Below are 20,544 nucleotides of genomic sequence, written 5' to 3'. Positions count from 1 at the left end.
ATTTGATTTTGGATAAATCCAAAAGTCACAGTTATGAATAAAATGTATGTATAAAATAGCTAGCACTACAAAAATACATATCTATCAATATCAGTTTATCATAAAACCAAAATAAACAGAAAATTCTATGCAAACATGTGTTCGTTTTGTAAACAAAAAAAAACAAAATTGTTATTTTTGGATTATTCTTAATGTTTTTCATGGTGCCAATTGAAGAAGTTTTTTTTTATGAATTGTTCTCTCTGTTTTATTCTTTGTTCTATATTTGATATTACAAAAAAAAAATGAACGTTACGTACCAGGAAGTTTCTCAGGATGCGTATAACAAATTCCATTCTCTCCTTCGAGCGTAGGTATAAATTCATCGATCAAGGGATGAAGTTTTCGCTTGTCGGATGAGACCTTCGCCTCCAAATGCATAAGGATCTCTTTATCCGACGGGTCAAATTTGACTCCTGCCGGTAAGCTTGGTAAATCTTTGATGCTACCAACCTTATCAAATTTCATTTATATCACAATTATATGTCAAATATAAAGTAAACAAATTGATAACTAGAGAACATGTAGGTGAATTAATGGTTTAACATACGTAACCTGGTCGTCTTGGTGATGGATCTTGTGTCCACAAGAAGGACAAGTGATCATAATAGGGGATTCAACGATAATCTTGGAATCTGGACCGCTCGTGACACACGATTGAGATTGGTCTTTGAGTTGAATCGATGGATGATCAATGTTCGATACTCTTTCAATATTTAGGTCGTAGTTATCATCTGAACCATCACACCAGCTCATCCTCCTCCTTTTACTGATCTCTCTCTCTCTCTCTATACAGTGACCTAACAAAAACTAAATCTAGTTACAATTTCAGAACTAACAAAAGATAAAATCGAAGAGAGAGAGATCAGAGAGAGAGAGAGAGAGAGAGAGGGAAAGAGACAAAGATGTGAAGGTGATATAGAAAGAGAGGCAAGTGAATGTTAAGTTTTGGAACTAAAATTTAATTATAATACATTAAATTAAAAATGTACTAAACTAATATTTTTAGGGGGGTTGCGTGGACGTCAAGTTAATCAATGGTGCAGGTATATACGTTTGCAACATATAATTATTAAATGCATTTTTCCGAATTTTGATTATGACTATTTTGAACCATATTTTCTTTTTCTAGCTAGTTTTCACAGTTTAAATAATATTGCATGTGTTAGTTAGATTTGTGTGAAATTTGTTAACTATGGGGTCTAACCATAATTAGGAAAAACCCTTATGCAAGAGAATATTAAACTAAATCAGGATATATATAATTTATAAATATAAAAAAGGAGAGAAAGTAATCTCTTCAAAATCAAGAAAGGTGACGAGAGATGGAGTGTCGTTATTGAAACTTATTTTCTTTTCCTAATTAACAATTTTAATTGTCAGTTTTAATCATTTGTGTATTCACAAAGATATCACATATTCATATATATGCCATAAACATCAACTTGATTGATCCTGTATACTAAACATAAACAAATATACTAAAGACAAAATCCAAGAACTAGATCGTGTGAATTATGCGCAGCGGCTAGATCTTCCTTGAAAACGTTAAGTTAATCCCGACGTGACTAACCATAATTTCACATATATATAGTAGAATTCATCATTCACAAAATATATAATAGATTAAAGAGAAATGTTAGATCCTACACCACCTATCATTTTATTTATATGTTAGACCAACTTGGTGAAGTAAGAAGACCATATCTTCACGCACAGTACAAAATCTCGTGTATAGCAAGTTACCTATACCCAAAATTTTCAGTTATTTGCTCATTGACAACAGGTTCTTCACCAGAAGTTATTTACCCTTTATACGTATTTTTCCCAATGTTGTCTTAAGGTAGACCTAATACAGTATTGAGTTTCTTAAAAAAAAATTCTGTTAAGTAAGAAACTCAATTTAAGAGGTCAACCATTTTTTTCTATAAATGCTATGGTAATTCTGTTTATTTTCTATAAGCAGTCGGGTCCCGTACACATGATCCTTGATGGAGATGCGAAGCTTCTTCAACAAGAAACTAATAATATTCTCAGCCAAAGAAAAGTAAGTGAAAGACAAAGAAACGAAATAGCTTACGGAGAAAGCTTTTAGGGATGATTAATCTTAAACATTTCGTCCGTTTTAATATTAAATAAGTCTGTTTCATTCAATCCTATATATATTATTTAGAAAATTTGTGGCAACAACATTTTTTATATACAATAAGGTAAACAATTTTTTTTTATGATTGTTTGAAATGATATGAAAAACAATTAGGTCACTACTTGATTGGTTCACAACAATTATATGATGTTATTGAGTTATTATATATATCTATATTAACATTTTTGAAATACATTTTGGTTTATGCCCTTTAAGTTTTGCTTATTTAATTTGTTTTATTTACAACATTAACCCATAACGATTTTCTAATATAACATTTCATAAAAACTCAATTAATGGAACTATTTAAATCAATCTAATTTGTTACGTTTATTACCATAAATAGCTTGACAACATCTATACATTTTAATTTTTCTAAAAACAACTCTACGCATTAAATTTTTAATCCTATAAAAATCTTCAAAACTATTTTAATATATCTCTAAAGATTGTATGATCTCTTAAATTTAAATGACACAGCCAAATTCTGAAACACGGGTTAAATCACTAATATGACGGTTTTGAAACACAACACCCACAACTAAAACCACTAATATGACGGTTTTGAAACACGGGTTAAACCACTAATATGACGGTTTGTTGTTATATGGCGGGACATGTTATTAACATGACGGTTTGAATTAACATTAGTATAAATATAAAATAATATTAATTCGGTTTTGAAACACGGGTTAAATGTTCATTTAATTATTTGGTCAATACCACTAATAGAATATTAGAATATTAGACATATTAAATCAGGATAATTTAACTAAAATTTTGTAAAACAATTAAATCATTGGTAAAATTGTGACTTAATCCGACAATAGCTTATAAATTACATATTTATGTATTTATTTCCCCTATTATTGTTTTAATAATTGACAATCCAAACAAAATTATAATTTAACTAAACAAAAACAAACTGAATATAAAAACAAATAAAAATTAAAATGTTATTATTTTTAAAAAATTGTCGCGCGGGTTAAAATCTAATATATATATATATATATATATATATATATATATATGTGGGTTAAGTATATAGCAATTAGTATTAGAAATTGAGAAATAATATATTTTGTAAAAATGTAGTCAATATAGCAAATAATCAGTCGATTTTATTGTTTTTACCTTTTTCTTAGAAATATTTCTTTATTTATATAATGAGAAAGTCGATATTTTTGAAATATATGAGTGAATTTGTAACATTTTTTTGTCAAAAGAGTTTTTTTTTGGTTGTCAAAAGAGTGAATTTGTAACATATGATCATCAAATTAAATAGGCTAAAACTACAAAAAAGTAGTTTCATAAGTCATCCAATTAGGTTGAATGAATGATAGCTAATTAGCTATTTTGGTGATTACCAACCTCTCATCTTTCTCTTCAATGCAGATTTCCAGATAAAATGGGATACAAAATAGTTAAAAATCCATTGGAATGCTAAAAGGGCATTTTCGTTTGTACTATTTACCAAATGGTTAACCAATTTATTTTATGTTCAATTGGTGAGTATTCTATGAATAACCATGTTATTATCTCTGTACTATTTGGATATTAAGCCAAGAACATATTATAGAGTTCACTTTGTTCACACAGCTATTAATTAGTATGACTAATCTCGAAAAGTCAAAATGGTCTCACCAAGTTATATTAAACTTAAAAGTTAAAACTGCATTTATTTATATAAGTTGAACGTTTCTCTTTGGTTTTTTTTTTTTTTTTCTGTTTTTAGATTTTAGGAAGAAAAAAATGAAAGCAAGTTCGGTTTAAGTGGTTATTGTTTCATTTCTTTGTGGGCTTTTAAGAAACTTAAGAAAACAGCGAGCTAGTTTCAAAATTTACCAAACATATATTAAATTAAATGTAACAATAGATTGTTCTCACAGGTCCACTATAAAATCCGAGCTTTTGTTCCAACTTCATTATCAAATGTGTCATATTCGTGACAAGTTGGAAAACTCAATCATAATGATCCGATTTTGTCCGTAAATTCTAAAAATTTAATGCACTATAGACACACAAAAGCTGTTATATATTTTACTATTACTGTAATATTCACACATGTAGTATACATATACATAAAATAAAACATAAAGAAATTAGGTAGATAACAAAAAAATCCAATAAATACTAGTATTATATTTTATTTAGCATTTAACATATACTTAGCTTGACGATATCAAGTTGGACAGGGAGGAATTTTCTTCCTTTTCCTTATCTTTTATTTCTAAAAATGCAAATGTAAAAGCGGATCTCTTGGTACGCTATGCGCGCACATCTCCACATAATGTTTTGTTTGTAAACAATTTTCTATCGCATTTGCTCGTTTGAGCTAATCTTCCGTTGACAAAAATATATATATATATATATATATATATATATTTAGCTCTGCTCACAAAAATTATACCCTAATAACAGCCATTTAAGCATGACTAAAAGTCTAAAACTAAAATCACCATCACCAAATCTCACTTATCTCTTCTTGTACATAAGAAATATAAAACGTGTAAACGACCCCAATACAAAGACAATAGAGTTCACTAAAAACGAAAAGAAAAACAAAAGTTATTTAGGGTTTGAACTTCATTCAACTTATGTTTTAACTTAAAACAAGTTAAAACAAAAGTTTTCAAAAAAAAAAAGTGACTTCTCCAAAGTAGTAAAATTCTAAACATATTTACCAAAACCGTGTTTTGTAATGGGCCTTTGACAAATTAGAATAAGCCGAAATGTAAGACTCATTCAAAAATGTGGAAAACCATGTAGGTCCGATGATAGGCCCATCTAAAAAAACCATCTGACCCAAAGTGTGAGTGTGTACCGTGTGGTTGTGGGTCATAATAACTCAATTACTCATGTGTGTTCAAATTATTAATGATGTATCTGATCATTTCGCAATCCTCACCCTTATCTATTCGAACTCTTGGTTGGTCCCTACTAGGAAAAACGGCCCAAATATACCCCAACAATTTCTCGTTAGCTTTTTCATACCCTAACTTTGACAACCTGCAATTTACTGCCCCAACTCAAAATCAATTCAAATTCCCTATCTGAACTCCATCAATTTTGACAGTTTCGACATTCGCACAAACAGTGTTAAGCGAAAGCTTAATTGACGTGGCATTTTGGTTCGACAAAACGACGTCGTTATGTCATTTTGACGTATGTTTAGCGTAAAAACAAAACAACATTGTCTTATATTTGGGGATTAAAATCGATTTCTTCCCTACTATGCTTTCCATTATATTTTGGCGTGTATTTTGGCCGTCCCTACTATGCTTTCCATTATAATAACTTTTGTTTCTTATAAATTATGTAATATCCGCAAACCGATATATATGCTATTTCCTTTACTCATATTACCAAGTACCAACCATTAGCAACAAGACTATACCAAAAACTACTAGAACTAGAGAAGCTGCTTAGTTGCATCTTATCTATTAAAAAAGGCTTTACAAAAACAAAATTGACATGGAAGTGTGATGCTTGTTCTAGAAAAAAGACAAACAAATTATAAAGAATCTCTCTCAATTAAAACCTCATCATGAAACAAGTTGAAAACAATAACAAAAAGGAAATGCAAAACAAAGAAAACAAAAATTGAGAGAAATTATTTTGAGAGAGTGAAAGAGACAGAGAGACAAGGCAAAAGATGAGGGTGAGGTGTCAGTGTCCCTTAATGAATGATAACAATGTGGGCTTTCAATGCTTAATTGGCCCACTTTTTATTAATTTCCTCACCCAACAGCTCATATTTTAAGTAGAGATTCTTTTACCTATTTCTGTATCTAATAACCAATCTTAACGTAAATTATCTTTACTTAGATAATCTAAGCTTAAGTAATGTTGAGATGTCATTGTTTTTGTGTTTGTCTTGTTTCCTACTCAACCACTAGTACTATAAGTTATCTTCTAGTAGTTTTTAATGCCATTATTAAGAGCTGACTAAATTGCAATTACATGAATTTTTAACGTACCTAACTACCACCTGTCGAGTTAGATGACTTAACTACTATTTTTATTTATTTGGAAAAATGTCTTTGTTAAAATATAGTTCTCGAAAAGTCTTAATTGTTATAAAAAAAACATACGTTGTTTATTATACTCCTTATTTGTCATGTCACTTATGTTTGTTATTAGACAAATCAGACTTCTTCAAACAAGTATCAGAAGAAGTAAAGAGAGATCTTTTTCGCAGAAAAGTTGATATTAGTCATCTCATGTGCCAAGTCTGATTACATATCTGATGCCTCACGTACGGAGAGAGTAAGTAAAAGAAAATAACACAACCTGAATTTTTTTTTATTTTTTTGGAAAGAGTCGAAAAGGTAGTATGAGAAAAGTTGAGAATTTAAGAGCCATGTGAATCTACAGTGACAGATACTGCACTGTACACGAGCCTCCAAAGAGTTTCACTAAAAACGAGAGAGAGAGCCCACGCTTTTAAAAAGATTCAGGTTTCACACAGACATGTTCCTACAATTACCTTGAATCTGTGTACACCTAATATGGAAACTCTTTAAATGCATGTTAACGCCAGATTATCGCATTTTTTCATTTGCATTTACTTGAAATATAGAAAAATAGAACTCTTACAAAACCAGAGTTACTAGTTACTACAATAAGCTTGCTTTACAGTGGAGACTGAAACACTGAATTAGAAACTTTTTTTTTGATATATATATAAAATATAAAAACTCAACAATCTCTAATTCAATGCCCTAATTCACAGCTTCAAGCACCAAAAATTGAGAGAGTTATTTTTTTTTTACCAAAAAAAGCAACACTTTCTATCTCCATTTTGTGGTACTGTCTCAAGCTACACTTCCCTGGTCTGAGGTTTCTTCGTGGTAATAAGGTGTTAACTTGCCATCTTTGTCATCTCTTATCTTGTTTTGGCTTTCCTCGTCTCCACCGCCAATTTCTTGCAACATCTTAACCACACGCCTCATCGAGGGTCGGTTAATGGGCAACGGACTCGTGCAAAGAAGCCCCACGTTGAGGATTTTGCTTATCTCTTCTTTGAAACAAGAGTCGAGTTTCGGGTCTATCACATGCTCTATGCCTTTTTGGTCTAGTGTAGTGCAAACCCATTTCACCAAATCCTTCTCCCCAAGTTCTGGATCAACTGGGCGTTTTCTAGTCACTATCTCTAGGATCACTACCCCGAAACTGTAGATGTCGCTCTTCTCGTTCACACGAAGCGTGTATGCGTATTCTGCAAAGTAGTTTGAAAATCAAAGTTATGGAGGGAAACAAACAAACAAACAAAAAGTTTTGAATTCCATTAATGGAGAAGTGAGAAGGTGTGGAGCCATGGTTTCAGACATGTCTCTATAGATAGTGAATGCTCATTTAAGTCTCAACTAATAAAAATACTTAAATGTGGTTCATCTGAATCTCCGTGCAACATGTACCAAATGAGCATTACTACCTTAAGCAAAAGTGATGATTAATCATGCAAGCACATTTAAGATGAATCATAAGACTAACCTGGTGCGATATAACCGCATGAACCAGCAATCACTGACATCGACTTAGGAGCTTTTCCGGTCAAGTCAACGGCTTTAGCCACACCAAAATCAGCAACTCTTGCACCATAATCTCCATCAATCAAAATATTGTTGGACTTAATATCTCTATGCACAATCGGAGGAACACAATCATGGTGAAGATACGAAAGCCCCTCAGCCGCATCTAAGATAATCTTAAACCTCGTTTGCCATGCCAACATTCCTCCTTTACTGCTATGAAGCAAATCTCCCAAGCTACCATTAGGCATATACTCATAAACCAAGAGCTTGCAGTCTCTAGTGGAACAGCAACACCAAAGCTTCACAATGTTCTTATGCCTAATCTTACCCAATGTCTCAACTTCAGCTTCAAAGGCCTCATCTTGAACTCCAGGTCTGTTACCTTTCTCTGGATCAGAGTCTTCAGTATCCTTAACAGACCCTGTCCACAGCCTCTTGACCGCAACAGTTTCTCCATTGGTGAGTACAACCTTGTACACTTTCCCCGAAGCTCCAGCTCCAATCACATTATCTTCATCCAAGCTTTCAAGAATCTCATGCTCACTAAACCCGAGTTTATGGAACGACATTAAAGTCCACTTGGATCTCTCAATAGCTCTTGCTTTCTTGTAAGTCCTGTATTTAAAGTAGAACCAAGCAACACCCGCAACAAACACAATCGCAGCAAGTACGAAAATCAACCTGAGAAGCCATACGCCTCTCTTCTTAGCTTTATCCCCAGAGTCACACAACCCCTTGATAGCCCCACACAATCCAGGATTCCCAATGAAGCTGTTCTTATACACTTCTTTAGCTAAAGAAGGCGGTAAGTCACCTGATAACCGGTTATACGAAAGATTCAGCTGGTTTAGCNTTCCTCCTTTACTGCTATGAAGCAAATCTCCCAAGCTACCATTAGGCATATACTCATAAACCAAGAGCTTGCAGTCTCTAGTGGAACAGCAACACCAAAGCTTCACAATGTTCTTATGCCTAATCTTACCCAATGTCTCAACTTCAGCTTCAAAGGCCTCATCTTGAACTCCAGGTCTGTTACCTTTCTCTGGATCAGAGTCTTCAGTATCCTTAACAGACCCTGTCCACAGCCTCTTGACCGCAACAGTTTCTCCATTGGTGAGTACAACCTTGTACACTTTCCCCGAAGCTCCAGCTCCAATCACATTATCTTCATCCAAGCTTTCAAGAATCTCATGCTCACTAAACCCGAGTTTATGGAACGACATTAAAGTCCACTTGGATCTCTCAATAGCTCTTGCTTTCTTGTAAGTCCTGTATTTAAAGTAGAACCAAGCAACACCCGCAACAAACACAATCGCAGCAAGTACGAAAATCAACCTGAGAAGCCATACGCCTCTCTTCTTAGCTTTATCCCCAGAGTCACACAACCCCTTGATAGCCCCACACAATCCAGGATTCCCAATGAAGCTGTTCTTATACACTTCTTTAGCTAAAGAAGGCGGTAAGTCACCTGATAACCGGTTATACGAAAGATTCAGCTGGTTTAGCTTCAAACTCTGCAATGAAACCGGAATCTTGCCAGAGAATTGGTTACCAGATAGATCAAGATAGTTCAACACTGACAAGCTCCCTATCTCATCTGGAATCCTACCGGAGAATTCGTTATCGGCTAAGTTCAACTCGTTGAGCTTTTTCCAAGATTTGATTCCAGGAGTTAACTCTCCTGAGAACTGGTTACCGTGAAGATCAAGAGTACCTAACTCCCCAAGCTGCATCAAGCTAACAGGCAACGAGCCACTGAACTTGTTTCCACTTGCTGACAACTGATTAAGATTGTTCAAAACACCAATCTCCTCCGGTAACGATCCGGTGAATTCGTTGTTGGAGAGAATCAACAGCGAGAGATTCGAAGCGCCTCCTATGGACTTGGCAATCTCACCGGAGAAGGAGTTGTTGATGAGCTCAAGCAAGTACACATGAGGCAACCCCCAGAAACCGGTAGGAACTGAACCGGAAAATTTGTTATAAGCTAACCGGACACGTGTCAAGCTTTTGCAATCGCCGAGACTCTCCGGTATAGCGCCGGAGAATGAGTTGTGTATGATCAGCAACTCCTCTAGCTCCCCTTTCTCGCACAGATCCGCCGGTAATTCGCCGGAAAACTCGTTCTCCGAAACGTCAAGCCATCTCAACGGCGAGTTTCGACCGAGGTCTCTTGGTAATTCTCCGGTTAACCGGTTTCCAAAGATCCTGAGCTCGTACAAGTTCGGAGACAAAGCTATACTCGCCGGAACTTCACCTTCTAGGTTGTTCTCGTACAGATTCAAACTCTCCAACGGAACACGACAGAGCTCGTCCGGTATCTTCCCGGTCAACTGATTCATCGACGCGTCGAGAAGTCTCAGCGATTTCAAATTCCCGAGCTCCGGTGGAATCTCTCCGGTCAACGAGTTGTTGTAAAGCTCAATCTGAACGACGCTACTCAAACCGCCGAGCGAGCGAGGGATAGGACCAACGAGGTCGTTGAGCGCGAGGTCCAAATCAACGAGTCTGCTGAGTTGACCCAGCGAGTCAGGGATCTGTCCGACTAGATGACACTCGGTGAGCCACATGACCTCGAGATTCGTCAAGTTCCCGAGCTCCGGCGGGATCCGACTCGGACTAAACGGGTTGTACGAAAGGTTCAGCATCTTCAGGGAGCTGATGTTGCCAAGATACGGTGGGATCGTCCCGTCTAAGAGATTGTAGACGAGAGAGAGAACCTCGAGGTTCTGAAACTTGCCGAAACTCGCCGGAATATCACCGGAAAAGTTGTTTCCGGTCAAATCCAAGTGCACCAAGGTGGGAATATCGGCGAGAGTGTGAGGAATCTCGCCGGTGAGAAGATTCTGAGAGAGATCGAGAAGCTGAAGACGGTTACAAGCAGCGACATCGAGAGGAAGCGTGGAGTTGATGGAGTTGTTGTAGAGAGAGAGCTCCGAGAGTTTGGAGAGACGACAGATAACGGAAGGGAAAGGACCGGCGAGATTAGCGCTGGAGAGGTCGACGGAAGTGACGGAGGTGAAATCACCGCCGCAGGAAACGCCGAACCACCGACAAGGGGAATCATCGGTGGAGTTCCAAGAGGAGAGAGAGGAGTCTGGATCGTCTAAAGAGTGTTTGACTTGCTGGAGAATGAAAGCTTCTTGGTTGAGAGAGAAGACGGTTGGGAAAAGTAGGAAGAGAAAGAGATAAAGATACATGTTTGTTTCTTTAGTCTTCTTCTCCGGTGAAGCTATGGAGGTTGTGTTTTTTGAGAAGAGAGAGAGAGTGTGAGAGATAAAGAGAAGAGTGAGTAAGTTTGTTTTGAAGAGAAGAGAAGAGAGAGTCTAAATAAAGCGTTGACCGGGGGAGACAGGTGAATTATCGTGATTCTGACTGTAAGAAGAATGCTTATAAATCATTTTGTTTTTTTCTAAAATCATTCAGTTTTTTTTTTTTTCTAATTTCTTTATTTGATTCTCTAAATAATTCGAATGCAATTATTAGTAATATCTATGTCGAGTTTCCAACATTGTATAATTTATCGTTTTGTTTATCTGTTTTTTTGTTAATAAAGATTATGCTGGTCTTAAAAGATAATGTTTCCCATAATGAGCTTAGCTAAATTAGCCTATGAAAACATTCTTTTTTTGTAGTACTTTATTGTTTTAACAGCTTTACGTACATTTTTAAGAAAAGTAGTTATGGAGTATATGTTTATAACGTAAATAAAAGTTAGTTGATACAGTAAATGTGAAAGGTTTAAAAATGGCAAGGGTAAAAAGAAGGTTAATTTGGTTAAAAGCATTAAATTATAAATGTAGTAGTACTCCTATATATCTGAACAATTTGTAAAAAGATTCCCACATTTATATTTGATTAACGGCGTTTGTAAAGTACAAATATTGTTAGAACATATATATCAAAACCCTCTCAGAATGTGTTTGCAACGTAGTCTTAACTTCTTAAGTTGACGTGAATTAAATTAATTCTCATTCACTATTAAAAAATTTATGCACGTCTTAATCATGTATTAAGAGAATAAGGCTAAGCATGTAGAAACATGCAAATATATTATTTTGCTTGAAATGTGTAATTTATTAGAAGATAAATAAATATTTATTTACAAAAATGGGAGAGAAGATAAGATATCAAAATGTTGAGTTATTTATGAGATTAACATTTTCATATATAGTTAAGAAAAGTTGTTAATATTGCAAGGGAAAGATGGCACATATATATTTCGCCTACATACAGTATATATAAATGTCAGTTAGGAAACGTATATTCTAATATGTGTCGGTTGAGAAAAAGCATCACTTTAATCAACAACATACCCTTTGGATGATATGTAAAGAGATAGAGGAGTCAACGAACGATCTCGAGCTCCTGTCTCCTGGATGGCTGGATTGAGTACTTCAAGCAGTCTTCTCTTCTTCGTGTGTCTCTCTAATAGTTTTTTTTTTTGGCGAACACACACAATACAAGTTGCTACAAACACACAATATCGTAAACTAAACGTAGTTCGATAGGTGTATCATGTAAAATAGACATCTAAAAAATTACGTATACACTACAATAGCGGCAAAGTTTATGTCTTTTAGGAGATTGCTTCTATAAGCAAGTCTCTACCATCTTACAAATTTGTTGCTTGCTAGTTGATCGAAAGAGGAACCATCAAATTAGTTTCATGTATTTTTTCTTTTTTATTCTTTATTTATTTTATAAAATAATATATCCCATGCATTACGTATGATTTGATGTCCATTTCATAACATTGTCACCTTGGAAGTATTTTATAGAAGTATAAACGTCTCACGAATATTGTATACATGCAAGCAACCTTTGATATATAATTTGAGATTCATATCCAACTTCTTATGTATATGGTTTTAATTTATTTCACTCCTCATCGCTTTTGAGCAACAATGACAACAATGGTCACCTTTGATTTTCTACATTGTTTCATCTTTGGTCTCATATTACTCTTCCCAACTCTCTTTCTCTTTGTTTACTTCTTAAAGAAACCAAATAATGGAATTGATCTGCCTCCAAGCGCTCCTTCTCTTCCGATCATTGGTCATCTTCACCTTCTCCTCTTTGATTCAATCCACAAGTGTTTTCAAAAGATATCGTCCAAATACGGACCTTTTCTCCATCTCCGCATCTTTCATGTCCCCATCGTTCTTGTGTCTTCTGCCTCAGCAGCTCACGAGATCTTCAAATCCCATGACATGAATGTCTCCTACCGTGGTGCTATTGCTATCGATGAATGCATTGTGTTTGGTTCTTTTGGATATTTTAGAGCTTCTTGTGGAGACTACTGGAAATTCATGAGGAAACTAATCATGGCTAAGGCACTCGGACCCCAAGCGCTAGAACGGTCACGTAGCATTCGTGAACTTGAGCTAGAGAGGTTCCACAAAAATCTGCTTAATAAAGCGATGAAGAAAGAAACCCTCAAGATCGGTGAAGAAGCAAGGATACTCGTTAATAACACCCTTGGAAAAATGAGTTTGGGAAGTAGTTTTTCAGTGGAGGAAAATGATGGGAAAAAAGTTTCAGATTTTTCTATTCAGTTAGCTGATTTGTCCCGCATGTTTTGTGTGGCACAAATATTTCATAAGCCGCTCGAGAAGCTAGGGATCTCTTTGTTAAAGAATGAGATCATGCAGGTTTCAAATAAATTTGAGGAGCTGCTGGAAAATATTCTTGTGAGATACGAAGAGAACGTGGACAAGCATCAAGGTACTGAATTCATGGATGCATTGTTGGCAGCTTATCGAGACGAAAAAACAGAATATAAGATCACTAGAAACCATATGAAGGCATTATTAGCGGTAAATGGCTATTCTCTCATTGGTAGTAATATTTCAATCAGAATGCTAACAAATAATATCATTATATTAAACAAAAAATGCAACTTGTTAGGAGCTTTTTTTTGGAGCCGGTGAGTCCTCTTCTTCGACAACACGGTGGGCAATGGCAGAAATCATTAATAATCCTAAGATCTTTGAAAGATTAAGAGAAGAAATTGATTATGTGGTGGGAAAATCAAGGTTAATTCAAGAAACTGATCTACCAAAACTCCCTTACTTGCAAGCAGTCGTAAAAGAATCTCTAAGATTGCATCCGGTAGGAGCAGTCTTACCAAGAGAATTTACACAGGACTGTACGATCGGAGGGTTTCACATATCTGAAGGAACATCACTTGTCATCAATGCTTATGCAGTGATGAGAGATCCTAATTCTTGGGAAGATCCTAATGAGTTTAAGCCAGAAAGGTTTCTAGCTGCTTCAATATTAGGGCAAGAGGAGGATAGAAAAGAACAAGCAATGAAGTTCCTCCCTTTTGGCGCTGGCAGGAGAGGATGTCCAGGATTATATCTTGGTTATACCTTAGTAGAAACCACAATTGGAGTGTTGGTGCAGTGTTTTGACTGGGAAATCAAAGGAGATAAAATCAATATGGATGAAGGTTCCGGATTAAGATTCTTCTTGGATTTGGCTCATCCTCTCGAATGCATTCTTATTCCTCGAAAATAATAGGGATAAAAATTAAATTTATGCCAAAAATAAGCATCAAAAATCTAAAAAAAAACAAACATTTCATAAAAATTTAATTTTAAATTTTGGGAAAAAAATTCAAATAAAATGAAACATATATTTGATTACAAAAATTTATCAAAATTCGGTGTTTTGAAACTGTTGTGAAAGGAATGTTAATTGAAGATATTGTACATGTGTTTATTGCTAATAAGAATTGTTAAAATGTACACATGTTTCAGATTTGTAGGTTTCACATATTAACAAAACAACCAAATCATTGCAAAAGTATTTAATACACCTAATATTTAGATCCTGCAGTGAAATTTATGATAGACAATAAATGGTACAATTCCTCCCAACACCGAGATCCACAAATAATAAATGTGTGTATATAAGATTTGTTTTTTGTATTTAACGCATAAACAGTGATGAATACGATTCATAAATTCTCATGATTTTTGATTTATGAACAAGCAAACATGAAATAAGTTTATCCACATTCATAATCATATATATAAAGAAGAAAGCTTAGACTGAGAGATCAAATCGTTGATGAGCCGACAGTTAATAATATGTTGAGTGGTAGTAGTATTTGGGTGAGTAATTATTATATAAAACAGCATGCCAATCTCATATACACATACCACACTCCAAATTTGTCTTATCTTTTGTCGCATCTTTAGTTTTTGTTTTTTTGTCATATACGTAACTCAAAATGTAATGTTATCTAACGCAGGCCCTACATAGATAACAATATCATTTTATCTCACGTCCAAAGAACCACTACTTTATATATGTTACCCCGGCACACTCATAGATGTCTTCATCACACTTTTTTATTTTTGTCAATTACTACACATATGTGTAATTGTAACAAAGTTTTTCTAACAGTTATAATGGACTACCTAACCACATATTTGACGACAAAGTCTTATTACATGATTAATAAAATACCAAAAACTTATATGTAATATAGATTGTGTGTCTTCATATATCTTGATTTGAAATTTTTTTTGAAATTTCAAATCCTGAACATCTTGTCTACACAATTTTACTTTCACTTTTTTTTTTTTGGTAATCTCTAAATCTGCAACCAGAAGAAAATACAGAAAAAGCTCATTTTCTCTTATGCTATTATTTTTAAATAGACAATATACATTTTTTTTTGAACAAACATGTCATCTTTTCATTCACTCAAACCAACATAAACAGGCTACAAAGGCTGATAGTTTTCAAAGACAAGGCTTGATAATACAAAGCATAGGTAACAAACTTAAAGATAGATAAGTCGACAGTCAAGGCCAAGAGGTGTTGAAGAGTTGAGCAAGGCATCAAAACGCAAGCTACCTCAAGATGAAGCGACGCCACATTCACCAACAAGGTGGAGAAGCGGTAGATAGTCCATATCAATCTGACATTGGGACGTTGAGAGAGTATCCATGACCGTGAGACACAATGGTTTGATTGGCTCATTGGCAAGGAAGAGGGTGAACGAAGGGTTAGGGTTGAACATGGCTTTCTTGAGAATGTTTCGGTAACCACACTTCTATGAGCTATGGTCATAATGCCGATAAACTTCAGACTTTGCAAAGGGGACACATAACTCCTAGCTTTTGAGATTTGTACATGACAATATTCAGGGCCTAAGGAAGCTATGTAGAGAAGAGTAGGAAGGCTTCGCTAATCTCCTCTACTTGGAGGGAAGATCATAATGCCGAGCTTCCTGGTTCTCTCAGTTTCAGAACAGCTACTGCAAGGTAGTAGACGGTACAATTGAGGGCGCAGCTGAACCAGATAGGAAAAGCTTAAGAGGAACCGGTAACCATCTCTCAATAGAAAAGAAGTCATAATGCCAGTCCTCATAAGTATTTGGCGGTTAGAGATATGGACCCTAAACAATACTAATGGCAGGATTTTCAAACAGACTTTGCAACAACAGAGCAACGATGAGTGACTAGGTTCCAACTGCAGTCTTCGGAAAATCGGAAACATAGATCGACAACAAGGTATGCTACGGGAAAGCAATTGTATATTTGAAACAGACCTGGGTTTGTGGAGCGCATAGATTGGGTCTCGGCTTGTTAAGGTTTTGCACAGCTTCGACGTCAGCACAGAGCTCCTGTCCAACTGCGACCAAACGAACTGCTTGGTGAGGGGATGTAGATCCGAGGAGCAGAGAGATGATGGGGTTGACTTCAAGGGAAGCATGTGAAAAAAACGATACACAAGGTAACGGGAGCGATTCAATTTCTCAGGTTTGGCGTTGGTAGGCTGGTAACTCGTGAGAATCACCTCACTGGGAGAAACCACCGGGGGAGACAGAGGGAGGGGGAGGGGATGAAGCTGAAGCATGGCTGGATTCGTTGGACGAGGACTTGGTGAACCTCCGGTGAGTTCACCGTCGAAACAGAACCAAAGGAAGCTTAGATAGAGGAAGAGAACACAAGAGCGATAAAGCAGAGTCCCAGCGACGCCGATCTGAGTCGATGCCGCCGGGGGATGAGACATTGGGGATCGTGCCAGAGAGAGAGCGGCTAGGACGAACTTATATTTTTTAAATAGACAATATACAAGTATACATTTTTTATATAGGGTTTAATAATAGTAATCGCTCAATGTTGTTTCCATTGGTGAAAGAGTTGTTCTATTTAGGTTAGAAAAACGATTTTAAAAAATACAAAATTGAATACATCACTTTTGTTTAAACAGTTTTACATGTATTATTTTCGATAAGTATACTATTTGACGCCTAAATTTATCTTAAAAAAACATAAGGGAATAATAATAAGGGGTTGAATGATGATATCGGTGTGAGGTAGACAAATTCATCTGTAAATTAGACCACTTTTTTACTACTATTAATCAAATATAGTTTGTATTGTAGTGGTGCAGATCAACTTCAAAATACTTTTACATATAAATATATAAATAGAGTTGGTCTACAGCGGTTTCTTGTTCATTTTAAAAATTGATAGATTTGTCCATTTTTACTATTCTCATCGTTCAAAACCTAAAAAATCAGATCACTTTTTTTGTTTAACCTTCCATTTTAAAATTGCTAATGGGTACGTTACAGCAGAGGAAAAAGAATTCAAAAGTAATTTATAGAAAGAAAAAAACATTCAAAATAATATGGTTTCGAAAATGATTAAAAAAAACTAATTAATGTTACGGAAGACAAGCGAACATCGTGGATTGTGAATCTTAATTGCGTGCAATTGAAGTTATGGACAAAAAGAGTAGCATCATTATCATAGAATCAAGACTTTTTCTGTTCCATTAAGTTCCTTAAAATCTCTAGCATTAACTATCACATTCATTTAGTAGTACTATATCCCTTCTTCTTCTTATAGTAATACTTTCTTCTTTCCTTATTAAGTGCATTTAAATGTTTTTTGGAATTTTGTTATTAACTAAAGACAGAGAGAAAAACAAGATATGTAGGAAACTGTATTTGAACCTATGAGATTAGGGTGTTGCCTAAAATCTTTAACCACCGAGTCGAAGAAGACTCCAACAAGAGAGACTTCAGATTTTAATCAGTAAAAAAAAAAAAAAGAAGAATAAAAAATTTCTGAAAAAAAAAAATAATATCACATACGTCACGTTTTTTTTTTTGGGTTTGCTAAAGAATAGAGAGAGAGAAAGAGAATCGAGAAAAGAGAGCAATGCATGTATTCCCGAGACAGAGCCAAAGTTGGAAACATCGCGTCGGTCGTCTTATCATTCTTCTTTCTTTCCATAGGGACTGCTGAAACCAATTAAACTGCATACAATCTCGATGTCTGTTTCTTTTTACCAAAGCAAAAACACACTCACACACACACACGAGATTTCAAACAGCTGTTTGGTCTTTTGTGTTTTTATTTTATATTGTTAATTGTAATTTCTAACTATAGCCAGCGTCAAACTCAGAGAGTAGTGGTAATAAGATTGGTGTGTGAAGGTAATTTGGATATTGTATCATGAGGATCATGCACCAAGTGCATTGTACTAACCGTTAAGAGAAACGGTTATTAGGAGTAGTTGGACACCCCTCATAACATGGACTCATTCTTCCACATGTTACAACTTACAACCCCTTTTTTTATGGACTCTTCTATAAAATAGAAATCTTAGATATTATTAAAGGGTTATTACTGAACCATTCATAATAATCAACATGATTGATATAAAATTCAAATGTCATGTTTTGAAACATGTTATATAAAGGATTGATACAACCATTATCCTTTTTTTCAGGTCATAAAAGATACTAATATTAATAAGCCAAACGAAAACTTTGTTCTACTATAGATATATTATTCTCAAAGGCGTTTCCTTTTCACTTTCTTTTTTGCTTTTGGTGAAATCTTCAAACAAGCTTTTGCGGTTGTACCCAAACTTTTTCCGAAGTATCCACTTGCCATAAGATCTGTGGGACCATATAAATATTAGAAAGTGTCACTTTTGCAAACTTTGAGGGAATATAAATCATACATCTTCTAATCATATACTCCTTCAATTCCTCTCGTCTCCAGATTGTATTTTGTTAGAAATACCAAGTGTGATGCATATGCTGAAAGTTATACTATATTTTCTACTTGTCTTTCAAGCTTAATAATTATTCTATTGCAAATTTGTGCATATATATCCTAGATCATTTAAAAGTCCCTAACTACACGAACCATGTTAATCTTGTATTTCCTCCTCAATGGCAAGTAGTATTCGTGTATAAATCTTCTACATGAAAAAAAAAATAGAGGATTATTTCATAAAAATTATTAGTTACCCACATAAGTTTGGACCCAACATGGTTGGTAGATTATACCTTCTTTGGAAAACCCTAGCAACTACCAGCCAAACACTTGTAGTTTTTTTACCAGCCAAACAGGGCTAACCCCTAGATACACTTGTATTCTGACATGGTTAATCTCATATGTTATACTATATTTTATTTTGAAAATCATAATGGTAGAGTTCCCGCTAGATAATTGAGACTTATGTTTTCTCGTGATCTATATTAGTGTATTATCAGGACCAATGGGTCCAAAAATTAATTTATTTTATGAAAACAACAGTAGTTGTGGGTTCTACGTGGTTAAATACGTTTTTGTTTATGGGTTAAAATATGAAAGAACAAAAGTTGAGCAAAAGAAATAGTAGTAATAAGCATCTAGAAGATATATAAAGAAGCAAGGAGAAGAGTCAGCGGTCCAATTTATTCGGCCAAAGTTTTTGGTAATCTATCTTTCCTACCTTGCAATCATAACTATTCCCTTAAGCTTAATCATTCTTCACTTTAATTAAGCTTTTTAAGAATATTGAGTTTTAATTTACATCCCCACCTTCTCCCACTATCCATCCTCTTCTCCTTTTGGTTGGCGAGGTAAAAAAACAAAAGAAAAGAAGAAGCCTCTTTTAACAACTATTTTAGATTTATTTAGTTTCCATTTGAAGTTCTATATTTGTGTATTGTCCAATCGAAAGTTCTACTTTCTCGTCTTTTGATGCATGTTCTCTGCTTGCATATATATAATATATGGTATTTTTCTATATCATGTAATGTATATCATTACCGTATATATGTCTTGTGCAAATGTGTAGCTTAGATATTGATAACACCAATCAAAGCTAGTTTAACTAATATGCTGATTGAACAGATTCATACAAACATTTCACCTTAATGTTAAAATTGTAATTACAAACATATTTTCTATATACAAGACACTGAGTGATTTGCTAATTTGCTATAGCAGATCACTAGTGTATGAAATATTAAAATGTAAAAATCTTGTGTTGTATGATTCAAAAGAACTGATAAATGCCTTTTTCTTATCGTATTCAACCTGTAATAATAAATAAATAAATAAATAATCACTACGCAACTAAAAGTTGTCTACCTTGGACCATCTAGTGAAAGTACACCCTTTAACTTTAAAACAAACACGAAACTTAAATTGTAATTTTCCAAAGAATTATAAAGGCAAAAAGTTTTTAGGACATCGAAGCTTAGCCGAAGATATTCAGACGATTGTGAATAAACATGGCAATGATTTGAGAAAAACACAACTCTTTTCAAGTCCTGTCTCTCCAAAATGTCTATATTCTTCTGGTTTTAATACAAAATGATTTTTTTTTTTTTTTGGCATATAGCTTTTGACATTTAATGGTGAGATTCTGCATGAAATGAATCCTCGGACCAGTGATTCACTTTTGGAGAAAAGGTATGAAAATCACAATCTCACCCATATTGTTGAGAATCATTCATCGAAAACTTTAATCCCGTAGAAGAGAAGAGGGAGAGCTATTAAG

The 20,544-nt window shown here is 34.6% G+C and overlaps 3 protein-coding genes across 4 annotated transcripts in view; 1 reads left to right on the top strand and 2 right to left on the bottom strand.

Moving 5' to 3' along the window:
* LOC109124485 (NAC domain-containing protein 10) overlaps positions 1-974 on the bottom strand; it is a 2,003-nt gene extending 1,029 nt beyond the window's left edge. The window contains exons 1-2 of the mRNA XM_010479918.2: positions 595-974; positions 300-492 (exon numbers count right to left, since the gene is read on the bottom strand). Of these exons, the coding sequence (XP_010478220.1) occupies positions 300-492; positions 595-795 (394 nt within the window). The 5' untranslated portion in view covers positions 796-974. The remainder of the gene's footprint in view (positions 1-299; positions 493-594) is intronic.
* On the bottom strand, positions 6,730-11,070 carry LOC104757191 (receptor-like protein kinase HSL1). 2 transcript variants are annotated; one of them, XM_019239679.1, is made up of 3 exons: positions 9,191-11,070; positions 7,682-8,536; positions 6,730-7,406 (listed from the first exon to the last, which is right to left on the bottom strand). In XM_019239679.1, the coding sequence occupies exons 1-3, from the start codon at positions 10,920-10,922 to the stop codon at positions 7,003-7,005; spliced, it is 2,991 nt and encodes a 996-aa protein (XP_019095224.1). In that variant the 5' UTR covers positions 10,923-11,070; the 3' UTR covers positions 6,730-7,002. The 2 variants fall into 2 exon arrangements, with proteins under 2 accessions (XP_019095224.1, XP_019095223.1); XM_019239678.1 differs by having other exon boundaries at positions 7,682-8,574; positions 9,229-11,070.
* LOC104757190 (cytochrome P450 705A5-like) lies at positions 12,607-14,297 on the top strand. The gene is made up of 2 exons (XM_010479916.1): positions 12,607-13,541; positions 13,633-14,297. Exons 1-2 carry the CDS (start codon positions 12,630-12,632, stop codon positions 14,245-14,247), a joined length of 1,527 nt encoding a protein of 508 aa, XP_010478218.1. The 5' UTR covers positions 12,607-12,629; the 3' UTR covers positions 14,248-14,297.

Source organism: Camelina sativa, chromosome 17, assembly GCF_000633955.1.
Source record: "Camelina sativa cultivar DH55 chromosome 17, Cs, whole genome shotgun sequence".
Lineage (NCBI taxonomy): Eukaryota > Viridiplantae > Streptophyta > Magnoliopsida > Brassicales > Brassicaceae > Camelina > Camelina sativa.
The sequence above is the reverse complement of the archived record's forward strand: the minus strand, read 5'-3'. Positions and strand labels throughout refer to the sequence as shown.